This window comes from Mus caroli, chromosome 2, assembly GCF_900094665.2.
Source record: "Mus caroli chromosome 2, CAROLI_EIJ_v1.1, whole genome shotgun sequence".
NCBI lineage: Eukaryota > Metazoa > Chordata > Mammalia > Rodentia > Muridae > Mus > Mus caroli.
Genome location: NC_034571.1, coordinates 118,619,661 through 118,643,260, shown reverse-complemented (window position 1 = coordinate 118,643,260; position 23,600 = coordinate 118,619,661). Strand labels below are relative to the sequence as shown.

Sequence of the window (23,600 nt, the reverse complement as noted above, 5' to 3'; positions counted from 1 at the left end):
TGTATTTAGAATGCCAGCAGGGCCACGGACTGTAAGGATTAGACTGGGTCTCACCTTCAGCGAGTTGCCTGGTCCAAGATACTTGTTACATTATACCATAAGTGCCCAGCTAAGTACAAATCATCTGCACTAGAATCTCAACAACTCAAGTGACTTGCCTTTGATCACATTAAATAAATTATCTAATTTCAGTATTTCCCCTGAAAAATTGAACAATGAAACCTGCTTTAAGAGCTGCCATTGGTAAGAGGTAGTGTATTCAGTATACTTAGATGCTTAATGATGATGGAGAGAAAGGGTGCTTTGTTTTGTTTTTTTTTATTTTGACATAATTTCTAACATAGAATTCTAAGGTCATATTTTTCAGTAGTAACTCCCAGTCCCTTGTCTCCAAAGCCACTCTTAAGCTTTTCAAACAACCCCTAGATGGTTCCCTTCCCTGTTTGGATCACTTTCTTTTCCATAGAGCACAGTCTGCCTCTTCACTCTTCCCACAACCCAGCACTCACAGAACCACAGCTGCAGAAATCCCCCTGGCTGACCACTTTCTTTCCAGTCTTATCTGTCTCCTCACTAAACTCTTTCCTAAATGTTTCTAAAATTTCTGCAGGAAGACAGTGAGCTGGAAGAACGAGCCATGAAGTGGAGGAACTGATGCCATTCTTATTATGAAGCAGAAACTGGGGCACAGGATCCTCAGAAGATGGAGATGATAAGCTTAGCCACAAAGCAGGACATGTCTAGATAGCATTTCATGTGCTCTCAACACAAGGTAAGAGATGATAACGTTTCTGAATTTGGCAGGGGAGATAGGCACACATTTTTTTTTTTGCAACCTACTTTTAATAAGGCTTTAACCTCTCCTCTAAGCCCACCACCCAGCAGAGGTAGTGGAAAAGAAAAGTTATTAGGATATGGGGGAAATAGACCTTCTCAGCAATAGTTCTTTGAGGGCAAACTCGATCTTCTTTCTCAGCAGTTCAGTCCCCTAGCAAACACCAAGCATGACTCAGCAGTACAGACCAGTCCTCTAAGCAGACACCACATAAGAACCAACAGCTACAGTCCAGTCCTTTCAGCAAGCCGACACCAGGCAAGAACACCACAAGGCTCATCAACCAACCTGAGGTGAGGCCTCAGAAGCTGCGAACTGCCACAGGAATCTTATAAGCAGTTCTTTATCGAGTTTCTCTCAATGTATAAGGAGAACCAATACATGCATGTCAATAGTAAATAGTGAGGTGGAGGAAACCAAACCAATGCTCAGTGCTTGTCTCCCACTCTCTGTGGGGGTCATTTATACTCCATCAATCGTCCTTTCACGTGTTTGCTATATCAAAATATCCTTTCACCTCTGTCTGCTCCAGCAAAACATCCTTTCACCTGTGTCTGCGAAAGGAAAACATCCTTTCATATGTCTGCTTTTCACCTGTGTGCCCCAGCAAACAATCATTTGATATAACTAACTTTCCAAAGAAACTAGAATTTTCAACTTCAGGGTATCTATACTAATTTTTTGTCATTTGGATATTTCCCATCCATAGAATAAAAGTAGTAAATATATGTGAATATTTAATATCTGTGGCCTGCACAATTCCAATTAACCCTTTAAATACTGGATAATATTTAACGGATTGTTGCATACAAATCAAAGCATGGAGGCCTTAAAACACAGTAGTCTATTAATGACAAGGATCTTGTCATTACAACCAAATCATCACAGCCAAAGCTTAGAGCATACAAATTTTCAATGGTAATTATCTCAAACTACATGGCAAAAGTGACCCACATTCCTCCAGTCCACCCTTCCCAATTGTTCTTGTTTGCTTTCCTTTATGCTAAAGGTAAACATGAGTCTGAGTCTGAGGATGGAAACACAGAGGTGGGGTGACCTAAACAACCTCTGGGACACACCGCTTAGTCATATCACCCAAGGGAATCCAAATCAGTAAATAAATGATTCAGGCCCCACTCTTCCTCTCAGCAAAGACCAAAACCAAAGACTCAAACACCCTGCCCTAAAACCGAAAAGGGCTCATTTTATGGATAAAGCAATGTGGATGGTTTTGTATTTACATTAACTTAAAACGTCAAACCTATTTAAATCCAGGCCACCCATGGCTGACATTGAAGCTTCCTGGGTTTTGTACAGTGAGCACATGGCTTTAGTCCATGTTCAACACTTAATTAAGGGATTTTTTTTTTCCAAGATTGCTCTGGAGTTACCGTCTTCTTAGAGGCCAGCTGCTGCCACATTAGCAGTCAACATCTGGCTGGAATGTTTCAACTTCTATTTTCCTCTCTTATGTGGATGAGGTTCCTGTTATTCTAAACAAACTGCAGCGCTGTCCTTCTGTGGACTCGGAAGCATAATGGTTAGTGACAGTGCAAACTGGCTGCTGGTTTTTCTATATTATATAGCAAACTATTATTAAAGCATCCAAATTTTACTTGACCCTTTTGTGTGTCAGATTCTTTTTATTTTATAATGTAGACATTTAAGCTTAACATCTCATCCCAAAGGCCAAGAAATATTTGCCTTAAATGTAGCTATACCTATATATCACACACATCAGAGAGAGAGAGAGAGAGAGAGAGCAAAGGAAATGCCCCCTATAAGAGGGCAAGATAGAGACTTGAATGCATGTGCTACAGAACCTTAAATATCTTACTTCCTGGGAACTTCAGTGGGTCCCATACAGGGTTTCAACCCTCAAAACACTGATCAGCAATAGACACGTGACATTCATGAGTAATGCTGGCTCTGAACAAACTTTTGAAAACTTAGTTGACTGTGTTTTGAGTCAACTGAAAATCTGGAATCTCTGAATGCCCTGGTTCTCAGTATTACCACTCTTGAATTTTTTTTCTTATTAAAGTATGTAGTTTTTAAGACTTTTTTTCCTGACAATATTATGTAATTTTTTAGCGTGGGTAGATGGAAGTGTCGCTTATATGTTACCATACAGCTGACATGTATTTTTTTTGTCTATTCTTTATTATCTTAGTAGTTTCATGCTGTGTATGTACCATAACCAACCTATTGCCTATGAGAAACATGTAAGATAATGTATTTACAGCCATTGTTACAAGTTTATAATGTATTTTTCTATCTTGTTTTATATGTATGTTATATTACATTCAAAAGAATGTTTTTCTTGATTGAGAAAATGATACAAAGTGCAAAATCCAAAATTTTGATAACTGAAAATTGCCAATTGTTTTGCAGTACTTTATAATATTGGGTGACTTGTCTTTCTTGGGCTTTTAGTTAGCTGATGAATGAATACATTAGACACTTCTGGGGTTTGGTTGGGATTTTACATAGCTTGCATTTTAGTTCTTTGGTCCTTTGCTGTTTCTATTAACCCATAACATTAATAAATGTTATAATACCAACCTCCAAAAAAGAAAAGAAAAGAAAAGAAAAGAACATCACTGTGTGCCTATGTGACTAATTTATTCCCGAAACAAGCAACTCCATCTTCTGAGACTTAAGCAACTAGAAAGCATCCCTGTAAATCAGAGTTGTTAATGGGAATTTCATGAGCTACATACGATCCTAGGCCTCAGCTGACCAGTGTGGGTAAGTCTGGGCCAGAGGGCTTAAAATAGCCTTGGGCTGCTCCAGATACTTGAAAGCAGAACTGGCTTTTGTGTGAAATCCTTTGTTTAACCATACCCAGGAACCAGATTCAACACTATTTACAAGTAAAATACTTGACATCTTGTATAATGGATGTTCAGTCTTGGAGGAGTGTTCCTGTTGCTTCACATCCTCGCCAGCATAAGCTGGACTTGTGTTTTTGATATTAAGCATCCTAATGGGTCTAAGATGGAATTCCAAGGTGGTCACATTCTACGAGAAGCATGAAGTGCCAGAAGAGCTTTTGCCATTTCCCTTGAGTAGCACTTCATCCCATGGATGTAGGGCACTCCTGAGGGACAGAGCCAGTGTAGGGCATCTTGCTGTCCATAGCTCAGAGTCCCCCTGCAGGCTTTCAGCCAGAGGACAGTTCTGCACCATATATCACCAAGACACCTCGCAATTTACCTCCCACCACTCTGTCCCTCACTCAGGCCCCCTCAGGGGTCTTGCTCCTCCTGGGTGAGGACAAACTTCTTTGCACCTCTCTTCCACCTGCCTCTTTTCAGTCACTCCCTCAGGTCTCCCTTCAAAGCCTCCCTATCCAAACAACAGCTTCCCCTGCTGATGGAACTTTTGTTTCCTCAAAGCATTTGGGTAGACTCGGTGTTCACCTCTACACTTACTGGGTGTATGGGTACCTATACCAAATGGGTACATCTCTAAACTTATTATCCAAGGCCTTTCACTAACATGGAAATTTCACAAGAGCATGATTTCCTTGATTTGTATAATTTTATCTCTGATGTCTACAGCAAAGCCTGGCATGCAGTGTTGGATAGATACCTCCTGAGTCACTATCTCCATTTATGCAGTGCCTGAAAAGTCTATCTTCCCTGGAAGCACCCCTCATAGACCCAGTGTTGTTCCTGGGGAAATAGTGTGTGTTTCACCATTCACAAACAGGATTCTTGATACCAAGTACAAGTTTCAACACCTATGTCAATGGACTACAACCTTCAAAGGAAGGTTTTTAGTTAGGTCCCATTGTGCCTCTTCTCCCAGGCTCTCTGGGTTCCTGGTCACTCAGGCTCCCCATTGCCTCTATTCCTCTTCGGCTTCTCATTTCTCCTTCCCAGTCTTCACTTTTACCAAAGGGTGATACGCACATAATCTAAAGGAACAAAGAGAGCACAGAGGCTTAGAACCAAAAGCCTCCAGGTCTCACCCTTCTTCTCAGTAGTCGAGAAGTTCTCACCCTTCTCAGTGGGCGAGAAGTTCTCACCCTTCTTCTCAGTGGCCGAGTACTTTCTACTCTATTCAGGCTTCAAAGAACCAAATGATTGGATTCTTTTAACCTAAACTTTTCGTTTTTTTTTTCTTTTTTCTTTTTTTTTTGGGGGGGGGGCAGGGTTTTACTATGTAGAGTTCCTGGATGGCATGGAACTCTCTACGTACATCAAGCTAGCCTCAAACACAAAAATCTGCCTGTCTCTGCCTCCCTAGTACTGGAGTTGAAGATGCATGCCACCATGCCCAGCCACTTCATCTATAACTGTTGCCCTAGTACAGAGAATGAGGACTTGGCCTCTCTTTAAGCTACCTTCCCTTATCCTTCCCACCTTCTTCAATGAAGTTATGCTGAAAATCTTGATCAAAAACTTTATTCCTTATGTCAATTATTGGGACTATTGCTTATGTATACATCAAACACTTCAAAAACTCTTGCATGTCTCATCTTTTTGTTCTTCTTGTATTTAATAAGTGCCTAATAGCTTCATTATCCATGGAAGCATCCTCAAGCCCTACACAAGCACTAGAAAATCTCCCAACCCATTTCTGCTCGTGGTTAAGTTAGAGCACTTGTTTTGATGGGTAAAGTGTGCAAGTTCTGTTTCTCCCACATCCCACTTTTGGCTTGCTCTGTGCTGATTCTGACCTACAGGACAATATCTGACCTACTAGGTTTTCATTTCCTAGTTCCCAGGTTGTCTTTTTTCTTAGTTTGCTCCCAAGTTTGGGGAGGTTCCATGCCTCCAGCTTTCCAGTGTCACTAGTCTATCTCACAGTGTTCTACTCTATCCTCACAGCTGAGTATTTCATTTGAAAGGGCAGTTTAAAATCCGCTGACATTTTAAGACCATTGCTGTGTCCAATGCCCATCTTGAGGAGCATGTCCCTCCCTGACCCTCTGCCTATAATGTCTCGCCTTTCTTACCCTTCTAGCTCCTCAGCCTTCACTCTTAGCTCTTGAGTTTAAACTTCCCAGTAGCAGCTTTGGCCGGGCCTTCCTTGTTTATTATGCAAATACCAGGCAGCCCTTTTTAAATATTACATTTTATATATTTAGGGTATGAGGAAGCTATCTCTCTTCTGCCCAGCTACAGACTGTTGGCATCTTTATTCAATCAATAGTTTTAAACTAAGGAGCAAGGTCACATAGTGTTACTTTGTGTGCTGTGCAGATTCTCTCATCCCTGTGGGCAACCTTAGGGGCCAGTATTTAGCATCACAATACATAGCAAAAGACCAAATCTCAAAGAATTACTTATGTCTCTTTGGTTTATCAAAAACAGAACTTGTGATTGGTTTTAACTGCATTTAAACACATTGTCACTGGGGTAACACTGTTGCTTCTAGTGGCTGCTTTCACTGCTACTTCTAAATAGTTGGAATTTTCTGGAACTGATTCACACATTTTCTTATTTTTCACTCATTTATTAGTTGTTCTTTTTTTTCCTATGCTACCAGATAATTTTCCAATCCTCTTACTGAACTTTATGTTAGTGATTACATTTTCCATAGATGAAAGGTCTTAGTGTCTGTTCTTTAACCAGGCACTTAGTTTAGCATAGTCTCATCAGTCTGAAGACACAATGTCTCCTTTCCTATCAGCATTGTTGACCCTATTCATCCTTGTGTTCTCCTTTTTATTCTGTCTGTTTTATTTGAGATGTTTTCTTCCAAAATCTGACTATCCTTAGATGCCTTACCATAGTTCAGAGTGAGTCAGTAATCACAAAGCTTTGGAAATCACCGTGACAGGATCACACTGCATGTCATGGGCCCATTACATTCCCTCCGAGTACATTCTGGTACTCTTGCTAAGGTGTGAGATGACAAGGCTGCCAGTGTGCTGAAGCTGACCTGAGCATTGAGAACTAGAAACTTCACTGTTCAGAAGCAAAATAGCATGTTATTTCCCAGTTACCAAATCCATTTGCAGCCTTGCCTATCTTGAGGATCAGGGTCCTTCAATTCAGAAAGTACCCCATGTTTCTCCAGGGACCTTTCGGTGCACATAGGCTGGGATGGTCCCAGGTAAGACAGAGCTTCAAGGTTCTAACTAGTTTTCAAAAAAGAACACTGCCCCACACCATACCACACCACACCACACCACCCTGTCATTCCACCCTGCTTTCTTTCTATCCTTCCCTGAGACTAGGATGAGTCAGCTTGCTTCTATCTATGTCTCCTCCCCATGGCACTTAGCTTTGACCTTTCTTCCTTCTGCTAAGTCATGCAACCATTCTCTCATCCACTTTCCATCTTTGTGTTTTGTGGTTTCAGGTTTATCAAAGATAGAACTTGTGTTTATGCTTCTTAATTTCCCTCCTTCAGAGACTGAGTACAGGATGGTGAAAGAGAGGATGTACCTTCATTCTGACATCCTGAACTCAGGAAAGCCAATGCCTTCCCTTGCCCTGAGTATTTTACTGTGCTGCCTGCTTTGCTAGCACTTACCACTGCCATTCATAACTTCCACTCTCTGGAGTCTAGCTTCAGGGGGCATTTTGTTGCACTAGCCTCCACCCAGAAAACTTCAGCTTATTAATGAATTAATAATTTCCACATCTACTTATAATGAGTGCAGCGAAACAGGACCTATTCAATGTGAATAGCTGGAATAGCTTCAGTCACGGATCCCTGCAGGCCCTGGTATCCTTAGGAAACACGCTTATTATCCTTGTCTCTCTCCCCAGCCCCTGCTTCCCCCAGTATGCTCTGGCCCCAGGAGATGGCCCTCTGCAGACATCTTCTCCATTCACAACCCTCTTTGTCATTCCCATTCCTGTTACCCTAGCATTCATTCCCTTGTTGCTAGACTTCAACAGTGAGGCTCCAAAGCTGCTCCTGAACCATGTGGCATCTAGCCCAGGAGCCCTTCCTAGACCATTCCCCAAACTGGTAACTCTATAAACACTCCCTTTATTGAGCTCATTTTTATTCTGTGCACTATGTGGTTCTCACCAGGGTACTAATGGAAATGCTAATACAAAGGAAGATTTTGAACTATCTCATATCTACAGTCCACTGAATTCTTGTGCTCTGATGATGTTAAGAGCCACATGTAGAGTTGGCACTTAAAGACTCTGAGAAAATTATACCATTTTCTTTCAGTCAAGATTGTGTCTTATCTTAGCAAGAGAACACAACAACCACCACCAGCAAACCCCTCTTCACGATTCTGCTCCGTAACAAATATGAGCGGCAGGTGTGCGGTCAGGATTGTGTAGAGCATCAGGAAGTAGGATGGTGCACATGCCCTTCCTCTGGGTAAGAGCACTGGGCTCAGACAGTACTTTAAATATACACATCTGCTATTTCTTAAGTGGGGAGATAGAGAGAGCCAAATTGAATTCTAAAAGTTCAAGTGTTCTCTTTTATATTTTTTTGCTTTTCCCTCAGATAGTTATATCAAGGGTCAGAAAAAGAATAGTAAGCTTTACCAATCCTCCCCTTAAAAAAATAAAAATAAAAATGAAACACTTTGCCCCATTCTCTCCACCGCACTTGACTAGGCATTAAAAATAATATTAATTGCTGGGCAGTGGTGGTGCACGCCTTTAATCCCAGCACTTGGGAGGCAGAGGCAGGATAATTTCTGAATTCGAGGCCAGCCTGGTCTACAGAGTGAGTTTCAGGACAGCCAGAGCCACACAGAAAAACCTTGTCTCAAAATAAATAATAATAATAATAAATTTAATTATATAAAAGTGAAGTCTTTGACTTCAGCCCTCCCTCTAGACAAAGCCATCCCTTTTTTGTATGCATCGACGGACTTTCATATCTAATGAACACTCCTCTTTTCCTACTTCCCATAGAGCCTGCAGCCCATCCCTGGTATATGACATGGAAACTACAAAGGCCTTACCTTCTTGGCCTCTTGGTAGCAGCTGACCCTGCCACTCACATCATGAAGAATTGTCTTCCTTGTCTATGCCGTTCATCCTTTCTCTTTTCCCTACCTCTTGGACAACTCTTCTTTCTCTTCAGTAGACAACAACAGGGCTCAGGCCTCGCTCACACTTGTTCCCCAGCGCTGAACCCTGATTGTCTCTACCTCTACTCTGCTATAATGCATGTCTTCCCCAGCAGGAGGAAACTTCACCCGCAGGAGGGTTGTGAACTGGGGGATAGCTTGAGATACATAAAGAGATCCTCTCTAAAAACTGAGTTAGTTATATTATTCATGATCTTCAAAAGAGCCTGGCAGTTAGAAGAATTAGTTCACAAGTAAAGATTGAGTAGTTCTGCATGCCTAGGCTCTGTATGCCTAGACTCTGTATGCCTAGGCCCTGTTTGCCTAGGTTCCTCATACCCAACACTTAGCTTCACCTCAGGCCAGAGTGCCATTTAGAAGCCTATTGCAAGGCATCACGTTCAGAAACTTGAACAGAATCCTTGACTCTTTGTTGGCCTCTAGCTCACACCTGATCAGTGCCCACATCCTACTGATTCTGTCCCGCATGGACCTTAAGCTGAATATCTAATGTCTTGCATTCTTATCCCTTCTCCTTGTCTTTGCTTCATCCTGCCCTGTGCCTTGTGTCCCACATTCTGCCATACACAGATCTTCAGTAATGTAGCCAGTCAATCCTGGCCTGAAACCACTGAAACTGAGCCCAAATGAGTCTTCTCCCTTTAACTGTTGGTGTTGGATATTTTGTTAAATACTTATTAAACTATCAGATTAAAGATTGTTCCAGAGACGGCATAGCTCCCATCTAGATTTTTTTCTTTCTCTCCTCAAAACCAAAACAAAACAAAAAAACAAGTACTATTGCAGTGAGCAAGCTAAACATCCCATGAAAAAGCCTGTTTATAGCAAGGAAAGTTTTCTCTTTTATGTCTCCCTTCCCCATGTGTAAAATTTTCACTATAAAAATTTAAACACACTTTTTACAAACTAATCATATGGCTAGCTTTCTACCTTTTAGTCTGCCTCTTACGTTGTCATTCCCAAACCATCTGTGAACTTCAGTTTACACGCATGGGTTTAACAGAGTGGTTCTCAGTCTGTGGGTTGAGATCCCTTTGGGGGGGGGGTCACATATCATATCTCCCCCTTATTAGATATTTGTATTACAATTCATGATATTAGCAGAATTACAATTATGAAGTAGCAATGAAAATAATTTTATGGATAGGGGTCACCACAGCATGAGGAACTGTATTAAAGGGTCGCAGCATTAGGAAGGTTGAGAACCGCTGGTTGAAAAGAACCTGCAATAACATCTCACCTGAAGCAGAATGTTCATGTACTAATTAAATCTAAGCTCAACTGCTCCAAGCTGGAAAACCAGAGATTTATGCAAATTTGTGAAGGCTTCCTGACCTCAGGTGGAATTTCTGTCTCCTTAAGGTACACACTTCCTCCTTGAACGGGACACCCAGGCGACTAACCCACATATACTGGGTATTAACGAGGACATACTTGGCTCCTTTCTTAACTGTTCTCTATCCTTCCTGCCCATTGCCTGTCAGTACTTAAGGTTTTAGGTGAAAACAAAGAACAAAAACTAAAAAACAGAACAAAAACAGGCCCAACTATGAAACCTAAAATGTCTTACTCTGAATGTATATTGTCAAAGCTTCATATATAATCCAAGAGTACCTCACTACAGTCATACAGCCCTGTTGACTGGCTGGCCAGTCACTAGCAACAACACTAGAGTGAGCGACCACAGGCAGAACATATTAGATTAAGACACTTCCCACAGATGTTGGTTTTTCCTTTCCAGTTAAGACAGGTGTATTTTTTGGTGTTGAGGAAGACAGTCTGACTTTGCGAAGCAGATGCTGTCATGGAGGTCTTATGAGGTTACCATCACGGTGCTTACCTTGGAAAGTCTCAGTCCCAGCACTGTGAGAGTCACTAACCCCGCACAGCAAACCAGAGCACTGGAGCTGGAGAGGCCCGAACTCGGGGGTATATTTCCATCTACCAGGCAATTCATTCCGGGCAGCTTACTAAGGCCAAAGTGTTCCTAAGAATGTTAAAAAAAAAAAAAATGCCAATAGTCATTTCAGTATTGGACCCAAGAAGCAGTAGAAACTGCTATCAGTCCACAGAGGGGAAAACTGTACGACACACACACAAAGCTTTTGCAGTAACTGGGGTGAATCATTCCAGTGGGAGCTACACCTGCCATCTGATCTAATGGCTCAGCCCTCTCATCTGGGGATGAGTCCTCTTTTTTCAACAAAAAGCTACTCATTCACTTAACTAAATTGCCTCAAATGACTTTTCTTTGAATATCAACTGATTTGAACAAGTATAGAAAAACCATAAAGCAATTACAATTCAAGTCGTCCAGAGAGGCAGGAGATCCCTAGTGATGGGGAGCAGGTTGAGCTTTAGCCCTGCAGCATCTTGTATAAAGTCTAACCCAACAGCAGCTGTTTCCAGGATAGCTGGCCTCAGGAGGCTCTGTGAAGAAAAAGAGCTCCCACCCTACCAGCTCCATTTTTTTATCAAGAAAAAACCTAAGCACTAGGAGGTTAAAAAAAAATTCCCAAGGTTACACAAAGAACACTTGAAGACCCAAGACTCTGAAATTGTCCCCATGCAAAGAATGCTTAGAGTGAGACCCAAGACTCTGAGTCTTAACTGACTTCTCCACTGCTGTGAAAACTGGGGCCACCAATGTCACCATGTTTAAATTTAAATGCCTGCCAGCTATGTAAGGAAATTCAGAGGTTTTACTGGAGTTATTAATGCAATTTAACATCTAGTAGCTTCAAAGACAGCCAGATTAGAATTTATATATAAATGATATTAAATGCCCCCCAAAAGAAGGCAGGGAAATTTTTACAAACAGGAAAGACCAACCAAATTGGACTCTGAGTTAAAGGTAGAAATCTCTAATGTATTTGAACTGACCTGTAAGACTTGAATTGGGAAGTGATATCATATTATAATCTTCATTATTTAGGATTAAAATAAACCCCGCCCTCCTCCTTCTCAAGGAAAAGAATGGTCTTCTTCAGAAATTTCTCAGATAATTCAAGACCAAAGTTTTAGAAACGACTACATTACCTAATTATGCATTTCATCATAATCTTCTTCTAGGGAAAAATTCAATAAGCAAATTAGACTAACCAAAGGAGCAAAATGCTGCAAATAAAATCTGCTTTTGTCCTTAATTTTTTGTCTATTTTTTTTTCTTCCTTGGCAAAAATCATGGGCCACAAAAGAAAAGATTCAGTTGGATGTACCTCCTGATTCCAAGTCATCTAAAAATCTCCTTCCAGAAACACAAACAAATTATACACTGAAGACGTGCCATTGCCAACGCCCCGCTGTACAGAACATTAGGCAGCCCACTCAAAGGCAGCAGTCCTTGGGGAACACTATATATTTAACCATAAACTGATCCACAGACTGTCTTGGATGTGAATCATAGTTACAAACTTAGCACGCAATGTTTAAATTCAACAGTAACAGCAGACTGAAAAATCCAACTGAGTTGTGCCAAACATTGCAGTAGCTTTATCCCAAAAGGATAACATGTTCAATTTCACATAAACAGACTATCCCTTGGAACTTTCTAGTATTTTAATTGGAAGGTTTCTGGACTGCTAACATTGAAATTACTTTTCTGCCAAAAGGTCATTGAAGAAACCTGTGTTTTTGCACATAAGTTGTCAAACCAAAGAAGAAGATTTTAAGCCTCTATCCAAAATAATACAAAAATATACTATATATACATATATACATATACAGAGAGAGAGAGGGAGAGAGAGAAAGAGAAGGAGAGAGAGAGGGGTGTCACTTTACCATATGATACTAAACAGGCATGTTGTTACAAGCAAGGTCAGATTGCATTTGCCTGACCAATGCTTCCAAATACCCTAATTCCCACTAATGTGGATGACAATCCAAATGATTTGAAGATTTAAAACAGGCCAATAACTTTTCCCAGAAGTTACTACCATGTGTCTTGAAAAAAAGCCACATTCTCAAGAAATTAATGCTGCACTCCTAGACCAGACCTCCATGACAAAAGCCCAGGACTACACATCCCAAGTTACCCTGACGGGCTTCTATAAGACTATGTCACTGAGTCCTAAGCTGCTTGTGACAATTTCAGATAGGACCCTCCAGGCCACTTGGATCATAAGCTCTCAAAACAAACAAACAAACAAACAAACAAACAAACAGAAAAGTATGCTTATTAGTTTCCTTTTGAATCACGAAGACAAAAAAATTATTTCTTAATATTCTTAATCTATGATATATCACAAGACTCACTAAAACTAAAGTAATTATTGAATGAATGTTAATTTAAAAAATAAAAGTTAAGGGGCTGGAGAGATGGCTCAGTGGTTAAGAGCATCTGTTGCTCTTAGAGGAGGAGGACCTGGGTTCAATTCCCAGAGTAGCTAACAACAGTCTGTCACTCCAGTCCCAGGGGACCTGATGCCCTCTTTTGACCTCTATGGGTGCCAGACACCCAAGTGATGCAGACACACATGCAGGCAAAGCACCCACAGGCATATAATGAAAATAAGTAGATTGGTTTTTTAATTATTAGAAATTAAAATTAAGAACACAAAAAGAAACACAGGAGTGGTTCTGAAAACAGCAAGTATTGGTTTTCTCTCTGCGCTTCCTACTCTCCTAATTGTGAGAGAAAGTGGCAATACCGCACTGTCCTGGTCTTACACACAGCACTGAAGCTATGACATTAAGATTAAGTCAATGTTTCTGAGAAACTACTCACAGTAAGACCTTCACCCTTTTATTCTCACCTGGACAAGCAATAACAATGCTGGCTACCATCCCCAAATGCCTAAAGGTCCCAGCAAAGTGATGCCCTGCAAGCACTCCTCATTGAATAGCAGTGACATTGTTTCACAGATAAAGCCAAGATTGAACTCAAATTAACAAAGCTGGATTATGCCCATATTCAAACCCATGGCTGCTCAACTCTAAGTCCATTCCAGTATACTCCTGCACATCCCAAGAACAGAATGTAAATACTAGGACAATCTCTCTCTAAGGTGTATTTAATGGTGCATAGCCAGTCGAACAAAAGACTATGACCACTCCTGTGAGCACAACCCAGAGGCAATCATATCCCCTCCCCCACGCCCCCCCCCCCCCCCCCCGGCCTTGAAACAGAAGTCAGCAAAATACAAGAAAAGCATCAGTACTAAAAGGAGATGAAAACCATGGGCGAGTCAATCTGGAATAACATGACATAACATAATAACATTATGTGCTATAATCCCAATAGCTAGTAAGCATCGATTTACCTGAATTCCCTTAAAGCCACACAGGAAGTAGTTGTGCCATAGAGGTTTGGTCTTGTCGATACAGATGTTATTAGCTGTAGTACTGAAGTCTCTGAAAAAAACAAGACACATTAATTTAAGTCTGTACGCCTTGAGAGGAAAAAAAAAAAAAATCAATGGCTGACTGCTGCCCTCTTGTGACAGGACAACGATACCGAGTCTCCTTTCTTTCTTTTTCTTTTTTCCCCTTCTTTTATTTTTTTTAATTAGATATTTTCTTTATTTATGTGAGTCTCCTTTTCTATTTACTTAAATGTGTATCTCAGTCTCCAACAGTGGACACCTCCAGATGCTAAAACTAAGAAAGAAAGTTGTAGTAGCCTTATTGACCAATCTACCTCTAACTGGCCCTTTTTATTTCCAGAAACAGCTAGGAAACAACATACTTCAGCATCATCTACACCCATTTTTCTCTCTCAGGTTAGTGCTTCTTAGCTAGTATAAATACATGAGTGCTTTATCCTCTGCGCCTGCTACCAGACAGAGGCCCTGGTGAAATGGACGGTCTCCAAGTTCTCTTTCTCCACATTCTCTGATAGCCATCAATTTGACCATCTAGCTGTATGATTTAAGAAAAATAAATAACAAACAAAATTTATTTTAAAGAGTCATGACCTATTGTGAGTCTACACTGATATAAAGTTACAAGTGAATAAGCAGATAAAGGAAGAAAAGGGGAAATTATTTTTCATAATAAAAGGCCAAGCTCAGTGAGATGCTAACAACCTGATCCCTAGAACCCACATGAGAAAAGACAGGAACTGACTCCACAAAACTGTCCTCTGAGTTCCACAATTGTGCTATAGAATGCATGCCATGCATCCACATCTCTCTCTCTCTCTCTCTCTCTCTCTCTCTCTCTCTCTCTCTCTCTCTCTCTCTCTCTNTCTCACACACACACACACACACACACACACACACACACACATAGAGGGAGGGATAATTAATAAAGTACATCAATTAACCAATATTGAAGAAATAATGGAAATTTAAAAGTATTGCATGCTAATGGTTTTATCAGCAGACCTCTGAAGTAAGACCTTGATGAAAACAAGATATTTACATAGTATCTACTCATTACCTCAGGATCACCAGCAGCCACTTACTAATTGGAAGAAGAAAATGAGAACTTTGTTAGAAAGTTTCTGGTTCACCGGTTGGTCTGCTTCTCTGAATTCCTCAGAAAAGCCTAACTCTCCTCTGCTCCTATCTCTGTTCTACACATGCCTTCCCTAACACTTTGGGCTTCCCACCTCCTTCATTTTCTATTGTCTGGAATAGAAAGCATCCATGCTGGCTCTTCTTTAAAGGTTTGGTGGAGTTCAAGGGTAAAAAGTTGTAGGCCTGCACTGTTTGTAATATATCTAATCCTTGAGACTTTCATACAATGCATTTTGATCACATTCGCCTCCTCACACATCTCCATAACTCCTCCCAGGTCCACCCTCACCTCCCCAGTCCTACCTAATTTTGTGTCCTTTTTTAATAACCCATCAAGTCCAGCTTGTGCTTCCCATATATTCCATGCTGTGGGGCTATTCATGGAGCACAGTCAACCTACCAAGGGCCATATCCTTAAAGAAAATTGACTCTCTTCTCCCCAGAAAACATCAGATGTCCATAGCTACTTAGTTAGTGGGAGGGGCTCACCCCCACTGATCCATACTAGAATGTTAACTAGCTTCACCCTATGCAGGCAAGCACAGCTACTGTGTGCTCCTGAGCACAGCAGTCCTGTCACATCCAGAAGACGATCCCATTTTACCCCAGTCCTCTTCAGCATTTGGCTCTTCCAATCTCCCTGCTCTCTCTTCTGCCATGGTCCTTGGGTAGGGAAGTGTGATGCCAAAGTCCCATTTGTAACTATCCACTGGCACTATTCTCTGCCCGTGGATCAGCTGTGAGTTTCTGCGTTATCCACAGATAATCTCAGGGAGCCGCTGTGGTTACCCCTATACCATTTATGCCACTATTCCACCCCTGGGCATATCTTCCCACACCAGTCGTGCACAGGGATCCCAGCTGGGTAAGACTGCTGATGAAAGCTCTCCCCTAGCATCCTACGCAGCACCTCCTGCCACTGTGAAAGTTAGCCAACAGGGAGGAAGGTTCCTGGTCAGAACCAATGCTATTTCTATGTCTTGTGACAAGTATGTAGTATCTTCAGCGACAGGCCTTACCCAAGTCTGGACTTTATTAATTGAAAATGTTGTTTGTTTAGTTGAGGTTTTTCTGTTGTTTTGTTTTTAGTTGTTGCTTGAATCTCACTGTTTATTAATCTCTATAAGCTGTTAATCTCATCCAGATTTAATATAGGTAGATTATATGTACCTACATATTCATTCATTTCTTTCAGATTTTCCAACATCATAGAATGTAAGAGTTCTAAATTATATCACAACTATTTCCTGAATTTCACTGGTATCTACTGCCATATCTCCCTTTTCATCTCTTACTTCATTAATTTGGGCCTTTGTTCTCTTTCTTTTGGCTAGTTTGGCTAAGAGTTTATTGATCTTGTTCATTGTTTCAAAGAATTGACTCTTTGTTTCATAAATTCATTATATTTTTTAATTTTTATTTCATTAATTCCTTCCTTGATTGTAATTATTTCTTTCAATCTACTGATTTTTGATGGGGCTTGTTCTTGTTCTTCCAAGGCCCTAAGGTGAATTCTTAAATTAATGATTAGAGAACTGACCTTTTTAATTAATTAGTCAGTTCCCCCCCCTCCCGTGTGTGTGTGTGTGTGTGTGTGTGTGTGTGTGTGTGTGTGTATGTGTGTGTGTGTGCCTGTGTCTCTGTGTCTATCTGTGTGTGTGTGCCTGTGTCTCTGTGTCTATCTGTATTTCTATGTATGTGTCCACATATCATAGCATGTGTGACGTCAAAAGCTGGTGGGAGTCAGCTCTCACCTCTAATATTGGGTCCCAGGACTGACCTCAGGCTGTCAGGTGTGTTGGCACATCCTTTTCCTCACTACGCTGTTTTTCTGGCCCTTCTCTGACTTTAATAGGCACTTACAGCTTTAATCTCCCCTCCTAGGCTGCTTTCATCCATCTCCTAACTGCATTAGGTAAAATTCAAGCACACTATGCTAGTTCAGCAGTGTATAGTAGTGATATCAAACACCTCTGTTTAATCCCAGTTAATATCCCACTCAGGAAAATATAGAAAGTTCCTGGGAATTATGTTCTATACCACATACTCATCTCTACCACATCCAAGTCCCACTTGATTACTGCAAATACTTCAACTAATAGAATATAGCTGTAAAACAAAACAAAACAAAACAAAAAAAACCTGCAAATAACACCAAATGCATAATGCCAATGCAGTAACATAAGAAACACACACACAAAACAAGGTAATACCTTGAAAAAGTATTAATCTTACAAAATTGGAATCTGGTATGAGTAAGATGATAAATGTTGGTGGAGTTCTGAGAAAAGTGAACACTTCTGAACTGTTGGTAGGAATGGGATTTGGCACAACCATTATGGAAAACAGTGTGTTGTTTCTTCAAATAATTAAAAACAGAACTAGCATATCATCCAGGAATCCTTCTGTTTGGTATATACACCCAAGGAAAATGAAACATCTGCTATCCCCTTGTTTGCTGTCAGCTTACTCAGTAACCAAGATATAGAAATAGAATTACAATATAAAATGTGACAATTATATCTTCTTCTGTAATTTGGAAATTAAACACATAATATAATCATGTCATTTAATAACAGGGATATAGTATATGAAACATTGTTGGCTACTATTGTCATTGTATAAACAATACAGAGTATAGCATACTTATACAGACATAGATGGTATAGCCTACTACACACTCATGTATTTGGGATATTCATCATTACAAACATATACAGCATGCTACTATACTTGTGGTGATTTGATGTAAACACCACCCCCACCCCCATTTCAGCTCCAGTTGGTGAAGGATTAAGAGATATGGCCTTACTGGAGTGCATATGGCCTTGGAGGAGGTATGTCACTAGGGGTGGCTTTGAGCCAATGTCTTTCCACCCCATGCCCCCAATCTGCTGTCTGTAGATCGAGATGTAAAGTTCGCAGCTACTTCTCCAGGACCATGCCTGCTTTCATGACCCCACACTCCCTGCATTTTCAGTTTAACACTGTGAAACTATAAGCAAGCCCTCAATTAAATACTTTCTTTAATATGCCTTAGTCATGGTGTCTCTTCACGGCAACACTGCAGTGACTAAGAAAATACCGAACATGGTAGCTGACTATAGCACAATGATAGTACTTGTGTATCTGAACCAAACAAACAAAAAGTGTAAGCAGTTGAAACCAGCACACTGACATAGGGCCTTTAACATAAAGGGAAATGGTGTATATACAGGACAGAAAGTTGTAGGCTAGTGAATGAATGTGGAGGTCAAGGATATTACTGCACATGACTCTATATTTTATAAACAAGCATTTATAAACCTTTTAATTGCTAAAAAAAATGTTTAACTCTTTTGTAGTAATTAATTCTTGGCTTAAAATGCAAATACTATAAGCAGCAGCAGTTTTTCAGCTCCATATATCCCTATGGGGCCATCACCCTATATGTGAGCCATCACGCATCATAGCCATCTGCTATGTGGTATCAGAATGTACAGATGAAGCTTACACAGAAAAAGCAAAGCTGGCCCAGTATTGGAAAATCCACCAAAGTAACCCACCATATGTTTAAAGATGACCATGAGGACTGAACAGATAGTTAATACACTTCAATACACATAAGTGATTTGCTAACGTTATAGAAAAATAAACACTAGACAAAGAATATGTACTAGAAACATCCATTTTATCTCATACTGTGTTTTACTGAGACTAAGACTTTGGAGAAAACAGACATCACAACATAAAACCATAGAGCTTAAACCTACCGAGGGATACAGGTATGTAAGCCATGATTGTGCACCATGGTAAGATTCTCTGACAAGAGAATTAGGCAGTGCCATAGTATTAAAGGACAGATAGCATACAGGTGACCTTATTAAGACAGTTATCTTAGCAGATAATCCATAATGTCTGGGCAAGAATAAAGTTATTTTCATGTTTGTATAACAGTGTCTAGTATATTACAACTCTCCAGTTAATGCTTCCTTTTTTACACTTATTAATTCACTTATTTATTTACTGTATATGTGTGAGAAAGAGTGTAGGCATGTATATATCATGTACACATGCTACAAGTGTAGAAATCAGAGAATAACCTGCAGGACTGGACTCTCTTCTATCATATGGGTTTCTGGAGATCAAATAAGATAAAGGCATTCAACAGCCCTGAGCCATCTTGCTGGTTGGTAAGTGTGACACACAGTAAGTAGTGACCAGGACACCAGTAAACATCAGGCAAGAAATGTCAATCAGGTAGATGAGTTAGCTGGAATCCAGTATTCTTCCTAGAGCTTATCTACATTTAAAACACATTACTGTATGCTTATGCATGCACTCAAGCATGCATGAATGCACACACACACACACTCACACACACACATTCTGTAGCCACCAGCAATCCTAAATACTCACAGATACAAGGGGTCTGTATTAGCCAGTTGGAGAGTATGTGTTTTCACAGGTTCCACAGCTATTAACATGTCTTGTTCCACAGCCATGGGAATAACGGAATATCCACAGTAATCTATGTGCTCACCTACACAAGAGAAAAAGCAGGTTTTATCTGTGTTAGCATAGGAAAGAAAAGAAACTCAGCTAAGCTCTGTGAACAACAGTTGCTGGAGAGAAGCCAGGCTTAGAGGGAGCTTCAGGGCTGACTGCCTGATTGGAAACTCAATGACTGTAGAATCCAGGGAGTTGTAAGTCAGATGATCTCAAGCATCCTTAACCCCCTTAATAGGCACCCATTACACAGTGCTCTATGTATCTTTGCAGCTACTTGGGAAATCCTTTGGAATATTAGAGCAGACCCTCTATCATTCACCAACCAAAGGCTAGCAGTGCTATCGGTAACATCTGCTGCCTAGAACTGAGACTTCTCTACCTTGCTGTTACCTGTAGCAGGCTTTTCCATGTCCAATTAATTTAATTATTAATAAAACAAGAAGCCTGTGGTTAGACAGGGAAAAGGGAGGTAAAGCAAGGAGTTGAAGAAAGGGAGACAAAGGAGACAGAGGGAGGGAGGAGGAAAGATGGAGCAAGAGGAAGATGATCCAGATTTCATGTAGCTTTAAATAGCCACAAGTAGCTATAAATATCATAAGGAATAAAATAATTGGGATAATTTGTCTAATCTAGGTGGGCTTGTATCATCAACTGGTGCTGAATTTATTGTTTGGGCAAATTGTGAATTGAGAATTTATTGGTTTATTAATCTGACTGGTTAATTATAAGCTTCTCGAGTTTTGTTTTACTGGGATACTGGAATATGGGACCACTGACCACAGGGGTTTATGGCTGAGAAGGTACAGGCAGCACTGAACAAGCAAACCGGAGCTGGGAAGACCACGATCAGTCACTGTGGAGGCTAGCTTAGAGACAGGCAGTGAGACTGCCGACTGCCTCCAGGGCAGAAAGTAGCTGGGTGTAGCGCAGGAACTTGCTGTTCTTTTTAATATTTCCCACAAGAGTTACACACCCGCCTGATATTTTCACTGATGTATCTGAAAAGTGTCTTGGTGTGCGGTTTCCTTGTTCAGTTAATATAAAACGTATCCAGACTGTTTCCCTGTTGAACTGTGAGCTTAGAATAAACTGTATCTGTGTTTCCAAGCCATGTCACTCATAGTTGGCTCCAAAATAAATTCTCATTCCCATTAATTTTGCATGTACAGTTAACACACAGGAAAAATATGATCACGTTTAATAGAAAGTAAAACACTTTAGGTGGACATATACTCAGTTCCCTTTTACCAAACATTTTGATTCAAGAATTTCTGCTAACCATAGTAATTAGTTAGATTTTGTTAATTTAGAGGCTTCTTTGTATCTTAAACTTGTTTTTCCAATTTTATAATTTTAATTAACAATAATCATTTTCCAAATTTATATCATGTGACTCTGTAAATTATCAAGCTGGTTAACATCTCACTGTGGCTAAGAAGCTTTTTGTTTTCCTGATACAGGCTTTTATATCTCATCGTCCCTTTGGCAGATATTAATTGGCAAAGAAACAAGAAATTAGCAGGTTACAATACTGTCTCATAATTCTATTTTTCTTCCACATATTGTTACAGCTGACAAGGCTTTTGCTTCTGGGTTGATGTTCTCTTTAGAACAAGATAATAAAGACTATGTATAAATTAACAATCAGAGGTGAAGATCTCATCTACAGAATCATCTTCCTACCCAATTATCAAGAGGACAGGAATATGAGCTAAGCAGGAAACACATGATTAAATATGAGGTTAGGGTGCCAGTTCTGCTGGAAGGCTCCAGCAAGAATGGCAGCCTACCAAGAGGGAAAACACTTTCCTTTGTCAAAAATGTATTTAACAGACACAAGAACTAAGGGAGCCTTCAGGTCTCTGTCTCCACCTGTAGCAGATCCTCTGCCACAGAGCTCCATACCCAAATAGCACCAGGAGAGAGCAAACCTCCAAGGAGTGCAAACAGCCCTGTGAGTACAGGTAAGACCACTACTGCTGCTCAGAGGAACCCACCCAGAACCCTCCGGACCCAGGAACCTGGGGGCGACCTGGGACAGGAGCCTTCCAGTCTCTGTCTGCACCCAGAGCTGATCCTGTGCCACAGTGCTACATACACAAATACTGCGAGGAGAGAGCCAGTCTCCCAGGAGTGCTTACATACCAGCTAGCACAGGTAAGACTACCACTTCCCTCTAAATTCCTGGCCCAAGAGGGACGCTCACAGAGCCATCATGAAACAGGAACCAAGAATCAGGTGGGGACAGGATCCTTCTGGACTCTGTCTGCACCCCAGAGCTGACCCTGTACCATAGCTCTACATGCCCAAATTCCTCCTGGAGAGAAATGGACTCCCAGAAGTACTGACACACAGGCTTGCAGTAGGGACAAGCCAAAGTCAGAGACAGCAAGACCAGCTAACACCAGAGATAACCAGATGGAAAAAGGCAAGCACAAGAACATAAGCAAGAGAAACCAAGATTACTTGGCATCATTAGAATCCAATTCTCCCACCACAGCGAACCCTGGTTACCCCAAACACACCAGAAAAGCAAGACTATGATTTATAATCACATCTCATTATGGTGATAGAGGAATTTAAGGACATAAATAACTCCCTTAGAGAAATATAAGAGAACACAGGTAAACAGATAGAGGCCCTTAAAGAGGAAACACAAAAATCCCTTTAAAAATTACAGGAAAATACAATCAAACAGTTGAAGGAATTGAACAAAACCACCCAGGATCTAAAAATGGAAATAGGAACAATAAAGAAAACACAAAGGGAGACAACACTGGCGATAGAAAACCTAGGAAACAGACCAGGAGTCATAGATGCAAGCATCACCAACAGAATACAAGAGACAGAAGAATCTCAGGTGCAAAAGATACTGCAGAAAACATTGACACAGCAGTCAAAGAAAATGAAAAATGAAAAAAAAAAATCCTAACCCAAAACATCCAGGAAATCCAGGACACAATGAGAAGACCAAAGCTAAAGATAATAGGTTCAGAAGAGAGTGAAGATTTCCATCTTAGAGGGCCAGTAAATATCTTCAACAAAATTATAGAAGAAGAGACTGGTGAGATGGCTCAGTTGTTAAGAGTACCAAATGGAGTCTGCACAGGTGAGAGTGTGCACCACAGAGGCAGACAGCTTCTGGTCAGGCGGGAGCCACAGAGCCACTGAGGCAGCACACTTTTGGGGCCGCAGACATCCGGCACCCTCCCAGCCACAGGACAGTGGTCCCGCCCTGCACAGGAGACCTCTGCCTCAGGAGAAGGGAGCGCCATCTTGGATCCGGGACTCCGCCGAACTTAGGAACTTAGTCTGCACAGGTGAGAGTGTGCACCACAGAAGCGGACAGCTTCTGTGACCTGCCAAAGCAACACAGCATCTGGGAAAGGTCCTGTTTTGCGCCTTCTTCTTCGGCCAGGAGGAGGTCCAAACACCAGATATCTGTGCACCTTCCCTGTAAGAGGAGAACTTGTCATCAGAGACTGCTCTAACGACTGAAAATCAGAGGAGAGAGCCTGTATCCCAGGTCTGCTGACAAACGTAATCAGAATCACCAGAAGAACAATCTCTAAGCAGAGACAACTACAACAAATCCAGAGATTACCAGATGGCAAAAGGTAAACGTAAGAATCTTACTAACAGAAACCAAGACCACTCACCATCATCAGAACCCAGCACTCCCACTTCACACAGTCCAGGGAACCCCAACACACCTGAAAAGCTAGACCTAAATTTAAAAGCATATCTCATGATGATGGTAGAGGACATCAAGAAGGAC

At 40.9% G+C, this 23,600-nt stretch overlaps 1 protein-coding gene across 3 annotated transcripts in view; it reads right to left on the bottom strand.

Annotated features, from left to right (window-relative positions):
- Galk2 (galactokinase 2) overlaps positions 1-23,600 on the bottom strand; it is a 122,659-nt gene that overhangs the window by 73,987 nt on the left and 25,072 nt on the right. For all 3 annotated transcript variants that reach the window (XM_021156374.1, XM_021156373.1, XM_021156375.2), the window contains exons 3-5: positions 19,730-19,853; positions 14,132-14,222; positions 10,711-10,857 (exon numbers count right to left, since the gene is read on the bottom strand). In XM_021156374.1, coding sequence (XP_021012033.1) covers positions 10,711-10,857; positions 14,132-14,222; positions 19,730-19,853 — 362 coding nt within the window. The remainder of the gene's footprint in view (positions 1-10,710; positions 10,858-14,131; positions 14,223-19,729; positions 19,854-23,600) is intronic.